The following is a 12,273-nucleotide window of genomic DNA, read 5'->3' as shown; positions in this document are numbered from 1 at the left end:
TAAATCCTACCTAAAGGCCTTGAAAGCAAAACAGGACTCCCATTTAACAATTTGTATTTGTGGTCATGGTCTGACCTCAAAGAAGCTCAAAGTCTATGAAACCTGTTCTTTATTTTTCTACTAAAAGGCAGACTTCTACAAAGCAATCCTGACTCAAACAAACAGCATAAATCACAATCTAAAAGATGTTGATAAGAGGAAGAAAAAAATTTAAGACTACATTACAAAAAATTACTCCAAATGGCCCAGAGGTATCAAAGGTGAGATCTAAAATTTACAAAATTACATCTTGTCTATACAAGATTTCCTTAACTGCCTACAGTTTAAGAAAAAGCTCCTCTTATGGAAAGAAGTCACAAAATTCACTCTTTCCAAATGGAAATACAAACATCATTTCTCTAAATCATAGGTTTATGATCAAGCAGAAGTCTTCCTATGATGGGAAATTCTCTCTTCCCCATTTACTATGAGAAATATGAACTTTTGCAAAAGTTCAATCAACCCAACACAAGAAACAGGAACCACAGAGTCTTGGGACAAAATATTAATTAGTCCGGACATAAACACATAATACTGCTTATGAGTACTGAATTGACACTGAAAAACACCACTTTTCCTAACCATCTCATCACTTCTCCATCTTGAGTATTCATTCAAATACAGGAGGGAAAAAAACCCTACAATCTGCCATCTCTTGCTCAATATCCAAACCTAAGAGACTTTCCAAACACATCCTTGAGGGGAAAAAAAAGCCTAAAAATATTCTAAATGCAATCTTTGTTATACAAGATTACAAAGATTTTTCAGCTGTAGCCAGGAAAAAATACATTAAGGAACATCAAGAGTTCTGAGAAGTTCCAATATGAAAGCTGTTGGTGACTAGCTGCCTCAAAATGTCACACTGATAGAGAAAGAAGGGCTCAGAAATACCAAGAACACCAAAACAGACAGTACACAGTTGTAAATATCCATGCCCATCTGGAGACTCAATTAATTATGAGATGAAGGGATATGGGAGCAGAAATGGTGGAGAAGAAGTAATTTGTGTGTTCAAAGAACCACTTCAGTCTTTTTATCATACATCATTTTCTCCTACCCCCATATGCCCACCCCGTTTTGAAAACCCTCAATAAACCACAGCCTTTATTTCTGCCTTTGAAATATGCATCTGATCATATTATAAAGTATCTTCTCCCAGCCAAAGCTTTTTTAAATATTATTTCTATCATAAAAATATTACTAATTTTTATGCATAGTTGATTTATTCCATAAGAAATGCCATCTTTGTGCATTTGGAAGAACAGAACACAGAGCCACACTATCACATGCAACTCGACTGTACACTCCTTCTATGATACACTATTTATTTAGTAACAGAACTGTAAGGTATTAAAAGTCTTTCTGCCATTCGGGTTTTGGCACACAGATACTTTTTTTCCCTCAAGTGTGATTCTATTCAGTGGTATTATCTCTGCTTGCCTTTCCCCCCCTCCTGGGCGTTGCCCATTCAAAACCCTTTTACTTGCAACAGTGACTGCAATGCAAAGGCACTGACCCCACTTCTGTCAGCCATACAGCCTCTAAAAACAAAGACCAATCCTCTAGAGGTGCTCTGTGCACTTCAAAATTCCTGCTACCTAACAAGGTCCACACTCTTCTTTACAAATATCCGGCTGGAGGCCATGATCAGTAGAATTTAAAATATTCTAACATGATTTTAAAGTTAGAAGAAAGTTCTGAAATGCCAGATGATAGCAACCTACATACACAGTTTTCAACATGGGTTGGACTTCACAACTACCACAACTTTCCAGTCATCCACGACAACCATAATTCAAAACAGAAAAATATACAATAATAAAAAATAACTTAGGTCTACCCCTCAATCTCAATTCAGCTCTCCATTCAAGTCAAGCCATTAAAAAAACCCACTCCTCTTTTCAGACAGAGGGGGAGAAAAAGGAACACCTAACATGTCATGTAACAACCTGTAGCAAAGCAAATCCGGTAGCCACCTAAATCCCCACCCATTTTCAGAGAATAGTGATGATATAAGAGGGGGGGTATCAAAAACTCTTTTCTTATACATACAGTAACAAAAAGAAATTTCAGAGATTTTCAATATACAGAGTCAACAGAAAGAGAAACAAACAAAAAAACAAAATGAAAAAAACAAATCAAGGAAGATTATAGTCACTGTCACAATGCAAAGGGGCTTTCAAGGTTCTCAGAGCATAAACTGAAGGCCCACAGGAGAAAACTGAAATAATTCCCCAGGTTAAGTAATTTCCAACCTAGACAAGAAGGAGAAAGCATAATAGAGCAACTTCTTTCAGTACTCAAAACTTCAGTATCACTTTTTAATTAAATACTGCCCAAGAGAGCAAATTTGAGTCATTTTCAAGAACATATAAATGCACAAAATATTTCAAAGAAAAATGCAACTAATGCTTCTCAATCTTACCCTGAAATAAAAATTTAAGAGAATCACATAAGCTGAACAAATACCAAGCAACTAATACTAAGAAGCTTCTATCTAATATTTCCATTCTAAATACACGGAGCACTAAAACGCACAACAGATACTTTGTATATGAAGAAAGAGTAAAATCTGACAGTTAGTTCAACAACCAGCAGCACAAATAAAGAAAAACGATGATGCTACAAATCTTAAAGCTCGAAATGCAGATCAAAATCCCTACCACAAGATTAGCACAGAAGAGCAACCCTGCGAACCCGTGGAACGGTAAAACATACACACGCACCAGTAGGAGTTGTCACCAAATTGCATGCAAAAATCCTCTTAGCTCCAATGAAGTCAGTGACTCTGATGAGACCTTTACCTTCATTTTCCATCGAAATTGTACTTGAGTCGATAGTTACAAAAGTCTTTAGCAACAGCAGCGCTGGAGCGGGAGCGGAAAGATGAAGAGAGAAATGCCCCAAGATCCCAGGCAATCACAGTGCTCCCTTTGCCCCCACCTGCAGCAACATCTGCAAGAGAAACCAACGCTAAAAGACGAAAAAAATTATTAAAAAAAAAAAAAAAAAAAAAAAAAAAGCCGTATAGGCTGCCCAGCGCAGAGCAGCACACGCACAGCCAGGGAGCCCGCAGAGCTGTCAGAGACCACCGAGGATGAGGATTAGGATTAGCCGCCCAGCAGCTCCAGCAACACGGAGGAGCAGCGCCGCCGCTTCCCCCTCGCCACCAGCGCCTCCAACAGCCTCGTCCCGCCCGGGGAGGGGCGTTCGCTCCTAAAAATAAACCCTCACCCCAAGTAACCCCCCCTCCCCGCTCTGCCCGCACCCCGCATCCCGGGCGCCAGGCGGGAGACAGCGGAGCGGCGAAGGGAAGCGCTGCCTGCCCGAAGCGACCCCCGCCCGCAGCCCCCTCGGCCGCCCGGCCCCGCCCGCCCCGTAGCGCAGGCCGCGGGGCAGCGCGGGGGAGGCGGCTGGGGCAGCGCACGGAGGCGCAAGCGGTGGCTCCGGCACGGTCGCCGCCCTGGTCCCGGCGCCCGGCCGCGCCTCTCACCTCGGAGTGCCGGGGCGGCGCGGCCGCATCCCCGCTCCGCTCACTTCCGCGGGCAGAGGCGGCGGACGGGGCGGAGCGCCGCGGCGGAAGGGCGGGCGGAGCCCACACACGCCCGCCGCCCGCGCCCCCGCCGGCAGCGCCCGCGCGGTGCCGGCCCCCGGTAGCCCCGCACGGCGGAGCGGCTTCACCCGCAGCGCCGGGCAGCTCCGCAGGCTGCGGGAGCCGAGCGGCGCCGCGGTTGAAAATGAACGCGTGTGAACGCCCAGCCCCTGCAGGGAGCCATGGAGGAGCCCGCCCGGTGCCCACCTCGCCCCTGCCCGGGCAGCAGCCGCACGGTGCCGCGAGAAGGCGGATCCGGAGGCGGCGTTGAGCGGCCGGCGCGGGGAGCGCGGAGCAGCGGGCTGTGCTGAGGGGCCCGGCCCGTGCCCTCGGCCCCGCCGGGCCCGGCGCCAGCGCCGGCAGCCAAACCCGGCCCTCCTGGCGTGGGAAAACAACCCCGTCATTCCCGCTCGCCTCAGAGCGCTGCTCTGCTGCCCTCCCATGCAAACCGGGGTCACGCACATGGAGTAGAATCGGAATCATCAAGGCTGGAAAAGAAAGGCCTTTAAGATTCTCCAGTCCAAGTGTGCAATCAGCACTTCCACTAAGTTCCCTAAACCATAACACTCCGTGCCAAATCCAGACCCCTCTTGAACACTTCCAGAGATGGCTCCACAACCTCCCTTGGCAGCCTATTCAAACACCTGATCAGCCTAAAAGTGATGTTTATTTTTTTTTTTTTTCTAATAATGGCAATCTCCCCAGAATCATCTCAAGGCCTTAGGTAGCTCCTATTAGAGTTTCAGTACAGCCAAGCTAGGCTGGCAGCCCTGGTTGGTTTTGTGCCACCACATTATCATGTTAGCAAAACATAGGATGTAATAGTAGCAGAAAAAAAAATCAACTCACTAAAAAAATCTTAACATCAGGTAACTATTTTAAAGGTAGGTTTTAGCTACCAATTATGAAACCACCAACCCTAATAACCAGTTGAATTCTGGGGGAAAAAAAATGCTTTATCAACTCAATTATGTTCAACTTGACACCAAAGGAGTATTATTTGAAACTATAGTTGCAATGCTGAACTCTTTGGCTGGGGAAGTTTTTCAGTAAAAGTAACTTCCACTGAGATGATTCATTTTAATTTAAGGTATGATGTACACTACCAGTAAGAACAAAATACCTTTCAGATTTCAAGGTCAAAATCTAATGAAGACATGCTAATAGTAGGCTTTACGCCCCATTTCTAAAGGAGCAGTGACAACATGGTCTGAAAAAAGCACTTGCATTGACATCTCATGATTAACGACCTGTCACCTTGGCTTTGTTTTTCTTAAGCAGCAGAAGAAACCAAACTCAGTCTTTGTCAGTTCATAAGCAGCATTTAACAGAACTGAATTTTAGCATTTCAAATGAATCTCACAACCCATAATAACATGCCCCTTGATGCTAAAGAGCATCCTTTCTTCTTTTGAAGATAACTTTGAGTGCTAATGTAATAGAGATTTGTCAATATATTTGGAGAAGTAAAGAAGAGTTAGAAGTGTTGCCCTTAAGTAAAGGCTCCTGATATTTGCATTCAGGAAATTCAGATAACAACAGGCAGGTTAATAGTTTGAGATTACCTAGTACATAATTTCTGACCTGCCCCGTGTAGTTGCCGTGTTACTCGAGTATCTCCATGGTTACTCCATGAAGTATCCCACAAGTAGCAGTGACTGTCCTCCGAGACAGTACTTCTGTTAACTTGTATGAAAACAAACTAAGAACCCTTCCAAGACACTCATGACACGCTCCCAGTTATAATGCACAATTTCAGCACAAAACTGATGCACCTAACAAGAAAAACATTTGGTTACTTTGTTAAAAGAGGTAGGTCTTGCTTTCAATATCATATGCTATCATTAAATATTAAAACTAAGGTAAATATTTCATGGAGAAAAAACAAAACCTGTCGGTCCTAATACTGTCTACATCCACAACAACGTTTGGGCTTCTTTACACTGTGAAAAGTTTTGGGGAAAAGAGTGGGAGTTCCTGAACAGTACTGAGACTGTTCACAAATGTGACCTAAATATCTGTGACAAAGTCTGCATACTAAGAAACATTCTGTGTTCACGTAACTCACAAGGAAAGAAGTCAAAAGCAAGTCCTACTCTATAGCAACAACTAAAAAAGTTTCATCTTTGAGGCTTAATCTCTTTCATATTATGTACATCTACCAATATCACAGCCTGTGATGCTGCCAGGCAGCTGGGAAGTGCCACTTCAGCATTATACAAGGACTGTATCCATCCTTGAAAATTCTATTACAGTTTCTGCTACATTCCACACATGCAAACAGTGGCTGTTTAATAAAAAATGCTCAAAGTATTTTATTTACAACTGCTGGTAAATGTTGTTTCTTCAAAAATGCCGTCCTTAATGTGAGCTTGATTCACAAGGGTATTAGGACAGCCTTAATATCTTCAGGACGCCTCATTAAAGTGTGTGGCAAAGGCATTATCTGGCAAACCAAAGCACATTATTAAAATATGATTGTAGAGATAAGTCTGAAATTAAAAAAAAAGGCTTGGCTTACAGTAACCTGTCATACCCAGTTGTACTCACAAACTACAATAATGTTTGTTTTATTTCTTTTAATCTTTAGAAAAAAATCTTGCAATGAAATGTTCCTCTGAATTTCCAGTAAGCAAACATGTCTAGCCCAAACAGAATAATTCCAGTGAAAATACATATACAAACCAGAAAAAGGTGCACAAACAGTCCTGAAATGTTGCAGTTAGAATCTCTTTTTTTTAAAAGGTACTTAAAATTATATTCTGTACTGATAGGTTGCAGGGGGGGAAGACTGAACACTGGTGGTTGTTAGCATTTTCTCTTTCTAGTTCACAGTCGTGAAAATACTTCATAAAAGCAAACAAACCTTCATGAAATAGGTTTACATTCAGGAGAGCAGAGTTTCATGAGCATTCAATGACATCTTAAGCAGCCCCCTGCTCAAGGCCTTCTCCTTCTCTTGCTGTATTCCCAGGTTTCAGTGCCACACAGCACCACCTTAGTGTTCTGCATCAACAAAAAGGGTTCCTGCTACCCAACCACCACCACCCCCCCATCCCCTCCCTGTCCTTTTCCCCATGAAATTCTCATCATTTACCTCCTATCCATGGCCAAATCAGACTTTGCCTTCTGTAAGTGTCTGTCAGCAGCAGGCAGCCACTAGATTATTTCAGACCCACAACCCCAAATTGACCCACACGTGAATTCACGTAGGAGCTGATTCATGTCTGGAATAACCCAGAACATCAGTGAATACAGACTTCTCTAATTAAATCAGAAGTGGTTGTTCTGGCACAGCCAAAAGGGTAGAACAGGTATGGGGTGCATGAATAGGGACTCCTGCTTTCAGTACTTTCTCTTCTCCCTTAGGCTTTCAGGGCTAAAAACTAATGATGTGATAAACAGAACTGGTTGTCTAGGTTTTGATTACTTGTTAGGTTTTATAACAGGCAGCTGTAAAAAAAGCATACATAACTTCTGTATGAATCTAGAAGCAACCCAAAATGCTGGTTTTAGCTGCCTTTCTATTTCTTCAGAAGAATCAAAGGCCTCTGGAAAGCTTGGAAAATTAAAAAGTAGTAAATACATTATATTCCAGGAAGTACCATCAATCAGTTGGAAGCAAAAAAGGGAGAATTCAATCTAATGACATAAAACAGATAGGCCTTAACTTGCAGTTTGTTTATACTCAAGCTGAACTTCGAGTTTGGTTTAGCCGTTGGGATCTTGATCAATTCACCTTCATCTCAATGGCTCCCATGTGCTACAGCACTACCAAAGCAGCAAAATGTATTTTAAACATAACAAGGATACCTATAACTGCATGGTTCACAGATTAGAGATTTATTACACAGAATTTTGTTGAAGTTACTTTTCAGACCATGACAGCATTTGAAATACTTGTTGCTCTGAAGTGAGCTTCCAAATTCTTTTAAAGTTTTGTTTTATAGTATCCTTCTCAAGATGCATTTATTTAAAGTTTGTTGAGTAATGCTACTGAAATCTATTACAAATTTTGTTAATCTCATAGGAATTTACTTATACATTATAACAGGAGACGTTTTTCTGAGCCATAAGATTGATAATATTTTAATATGGACAAAGCTTTCTATAGGACTTCAGTTTGGGTCAGAAAGGGTTAGTATATGATCCTTCTGTCAAAACAGGCTTTTCTACTGCTTGGTTTGCTTTAGATATAACTTAAACCTCCCTCAATACACTGATCATAAATTAGCTTTCATGGAAGAAGAAAAGAGGTTTCTGGTAAGACGGACTTCCATTAGATTTAATCAATTTTTTTGTTGTCTTTCATCTGAAAGTCAAAAACTCACCAGTGCTTTTACAGTCCTCTACAGAGTTCTTGTATGACTGAAGTCAGGACAGGGGAGGGATGATACCGGAGCTTCTCATTTACATGCTTTAAATGGCACATCATTTGTAAAGCCTGTTGCAAATTTAATCTCCACATCCTTTCCATCCATGCTTTTCAACTAGTAGCAGATAGAAGCAATCACCTCATCTCCAATCAAATTCTCCAGAGGAATACCCAAGGCAAGTCCACCTAAAGTTCAAATGTTGTGTGTATGTATGTCTGTGTGTGTGTGTGTGTATAAAATGAGTTCAGGCTTAAAAGAAGAAAAATTAAACAGTTTTCCCAGAGGAAATAAGTGCTCATTTAATTTTATCATTCTGAGCATGTTAGGATGTAAGAAACATAACTACAATTTCAAATTACCTTAGCTCAGCCCTGTCTTGACACTGTGCAATTATGCTAATTAAGTAACTTTGGTTTATGGGAGTCTTAAATTATATTTCACTGATTTTTAAAGCACTTGAATTTAACAGTGTCATCCCATCCCTAAGCAGCATCCCTACCAAGATTCTACATTCAGAGAAGGGGTGCAGCACCACAGCATTTTAAGTTGACATAAAATCAGGCTTCTGTGATTGCCCTTTTGCTAGTGCCAAGTTCTGCAATGGCCCTGACATTCTTCTCTCTTGATAACCCAGCTCAGGACTGATCTAGCCAAGAAGAAAGCTTGCCTCAAAGAAGGCTCTACTGCTGAACTCCCAGAACTAGTGGAGGAAGGCAGTGTAAAACAGTGACAGGATTAAAACCTTTAATCAGTTTGAACTGTCGTGAATGTATACTCAGAGCATTCAAGAAAATCAGGTTTAATCTATTCTTCAGGAAAAGACAAAGTTAATTCATTTTCTGACCATAGCACTCAACTTATCTCAAACCTGCATTTCATCTTCCATACTTTTCTTCTTTAATACCTTCCATCTCACACGCATATTTAATATTCACCTGCTATTTTCTTCCTTCAGCTGAACTACTTTGAAATAGTTAAAAATATTATTTGCACATTTTCCAGAGAGGTTTCCTTTCCCTTTATTTAGGACTCACAGAGATCTTCAGCTGTTTTCTTTCTGTTTTTCACTCAGTGACTGTTTTCAAAGCTAGCTACTCCAGTAAAAGTTTCACTGCTAATGTGGAAGCTCTCACAAGTGCCTCTATCCTATCTACCGGAGGCTTCACATTTCCAGAGACATTTTGTGAAGTAAAGATCTAGTTTCACATTGCCTGTAAAAGACAGCCAAGAAACATGTGCTCTATAATTGGAATATGCTGTGAAGCAAGTTACTGTTGGAAGTCTCGGCTGAGGCAGGCAAAATGCCTTGTTAGGATGTCTGCTACAGGACAAAGACTCCACTCCTCTGCATTTCTAGCTGCAGCTACCATCATGTTGTGGCCTGAATACAGCAGAAGGTTGGAAACCCTTTCCTAGTAAAGGTTTATGTCTTTCTGAAGGATTACTGCAATTTATTACATGGCAAAGAAGGCACCACATTTACTTATAAATTATTTCAGTTACGTTATAGCAAGCTGTGGTGGAAAATAAAGACATTTCAACAATGAAATTATAAACAGCTAAAAAACCACAGCAATAGCAAAGTTTGAATTTCATTTGAATTGATTCAAGGTTAATGTGCCAAGAATTTCAGGAATGCTGCATATATTACAGACAAGTAAGCTTGCCAAGACTCTCTTGAAAATTCTTCTTCAAGACTATGGGTGAGAGCAAAACAGGGCAAAGGTAATACTCAGTGAGGAGCTGGCAGTTTATAAACAGATGTTTACATAGCTATACAATTTTGGCTCCTGGCAAGAATATGATGATTTGTTTGATAACACACTTAAGCATAATATGTTGGGCTGTGAAATTTTATTCAGACTCAGAGCCAAAAAATGTTATCAAGTGAAAGCATGTGGCAGCTTTTCAGGTTGGGAAGAATTAGTTACAAACTTTTGTTTTACAGGAGAGCCCATATACCTTTTTATTTTTAGTATTACTGCAACTTTCTTGTAAATGGAGTCAAAAATATGGAGGATTTTTTCCTCCCTTATGTCTTAAAAAGAGTGGTCTGAAGTCACATTTTTAAAACTGGTAAAGGTTACTGATAAAAGCAATTAATGCAGCATGCTTCTATTGCGACTACGTGCTCTATTGTAGAGACCCCTAACTTTAAGATAGACCCAACTGGTGAACTGAAAGACTAAATCTGTATTCAGATGCTTTCTTAGTCAAAGTTAACAATAAGACTACAGTGGGAGGATTAAAAACTGTACACACAGGTTGTGTAAAATTTAGACACTTAGTAAAGTACACTTAGAAAAAATACCTAAATTTAACAAGGTTGTTCTGACCTCATTCCCTATCCAACTACATAAGCTTGTGCTAGCAAAAAGTGGAGGTGGGAGCAAGTGCTCAGGAGTGTCTCCATACCACTGCTAATGAATATTAATCTTCAGCACAAGGGAATTTAAAAACAAACACACATTTCACAGAAGGCTCCTGTCTGCCTTGAAAATAGGTGCTAAAATATTACCCAGTGACATCACCATGTTTAGTAGCCTGACTCCAAATAATAGATCACATGTTCAGTTCATGCATCTCCAAAGGTTGGATACAGCCCCAGCTGAAAGTGACAGGAGTGGATATGGGAGGGACAAACCCCACAGCTATATCGTATAAATTGGGAGAGTGTATTCCAGCAGGCTGTCGCAATGGGAAGGTTAAAAGGGCCCTGAGGTGCCCCTCTGTCTCCCAGTAATTCAGCAGCTAACGTCAGCTGCATTCTGTGCATCTGCAACAAGCTAAGAAGCACCAGAGGAGGATTTAATTTAAAAAGAGTTGAAAATCGTATCGTAGGCCCTCCTCCCCACCATCTGGCTAGTGGGGACATTCAGTACAATTCAGCATGACAACTGCCTATTCAGAAGGAAGGGAAAAAAAACCATTTCTCATTCAGGAAAAAAAAAAAATAGGCAGTTCCCATTCCATCTTTGAGGGCCTCCAGCCTAATCCAGAGCTGTTGAGGAGTTCTGAGGATACAACTCTATAATTAGAGTACAGAAACTGGTAGTGATAAATCAGCAAAAATCTTGTTTCCTATTTGAAGTTCAGGCTAAAAGTAAATTTTAACCCTGAATTTCCTATATACTATTTTAAACTTGACCAGAATATTTTGATATCTAATGAGAGGCATGGTTTTTATCCTGCTCCTTTCATATGTCATATAATAAATTTAAGGTCAGAAGATTATCTTGGGTTGCATTAAGATACTGTTATGAGAACATATCTGTCACGTCACATCAATATATTGTACAATTTATGTTTATATTATTTCTATTATATCTGTGATTTACTTAATCATAGATATAATATAAATTATATATGTCATTAATGACATATATCATTAGTTTATTATTATGTTATACAAAATAAAAAATCTATCCAGCCATATATCTATGACTTATTCAATATGCAGAAATAAAACAATACCAAGATGTAAATCTTTCTGATTCATCAGTCATTCACCTGTGGAAAATCATCCATGGAGAGAAAAAACAAAACAATCATTGGGAGCCTCTGACATTGTAGTAGCGACATGGATTAATCAGAAATTACTTACGTGCGTATGCATTGAGAACCAAAATCATGACTTTGCTTCTCTTGGAGTTGCAAAACAGGACTCCTGGAGTATTTTCTTCATTAGATTCAGATTTCAGTAAGCCAGGTGCTTTTAAGAATTCATCTTTCATGTCTCCCACAATTTTTACTCCAAATTGTTTTCCCTTTTTGAAAACTTGATCTTTGGTTGTTTACAGCCTCACATCTTCAACATTTATGTACAGTGATGCTGTTTTTCTCTTCCAGGGACAGATTATAAAGGATGTAGAATAAACTAACCTTGGTGTTGCAGTTTTTTCCTGTTTATAAAGTCTGTTTTATCCAAAACCATAGCCTCACTGCAATATCTAAAGAGAGAGAGCTAGGTTTGAATAAATTAAGCTTTGCATCAATTCAGCTGTTACATCCTACAAAGTGTAATCAAGATATTCCTTCTAGGGTCAAAGCACAAAGAATGCAGAACTGTAGCAGAGAAGCTGAAAACTGGTGAGGAAAAATAAAGTCCATTTTCAGACTTGCCAAAACCTCTAAAACAGCATTCCCTTTTGCAGTTTGTAGCAAAAGGAATACCATCACTTCCTCCACCAAGCCCTAGGCCACCTAAAGAAGTACATCCATGCTGAAGAAAAAACCAAGGGACTTCATTCTTGCAACTCTGCACAC

At 40.4% G+C, this 12,273-nt stretch overlaps 1 protein-coding gene across 5 annotated transcripts in view; it reads right to left on the bottom strand.

Annotated features, from left to right (window-relative positions):
• The window catches only part of ATP2C1 (ATPase secretory pathway Ca2+ transporting 1), a 61,476-nt gene that overhangs the window by 41,449 nt on the left and 7,754 nt on the right, over positions 1-12,273 (bottom strand). The window contains exons 1-2 of one of the 5 annotated variants that reach the window (XM_059847454.1): positions 3,533-3,652; positions 2,844-3,012 (exon numbers count right to left, since the gene is read on the bottom strand). The exons of 1 other annotated variant lie outside the window; for it this stretch is intronic. In XM_059847454.1, the coding sequence (XP_059703437.1) occupies positions 2,844-2,849 (6 nt within the window). In that variant the 5' untranslated portion in view covers positions 2,850-3,012; positions 3,533-3,652. Of the gene's footprint in view, positions 1-2,765; positions 3,013-3,532; positions 3,653-12,273 lie in introns of those variants that run through there. 3 more of the 5 variants (XM_059847445.1, XM_059847472.1, XM_059847463.1) reach the window with 3 other exon arrangements.

The sequence above is a fragment of the Haemorhous mexicanus genome, chromosome 1, assembly GCF_027477595.1.
Source record: "Haemorhous mexicanus isolate bHaeMex1 chromosome 1, bHaeMex1.pri, whole genome shotgun sequence".
Classification (NCBI taxonomy): Eukaryota; Metazoa; Chordata; class Aves; order Passeriformes; family Fringillidae; genus Haemorhous; species Haemorhous mexicanus.
The sequence above is the reverse complement of the archived record's forward strand: the minus strand, read 5'-3'. Positions and strand labels throughout refer to the sequence as shown.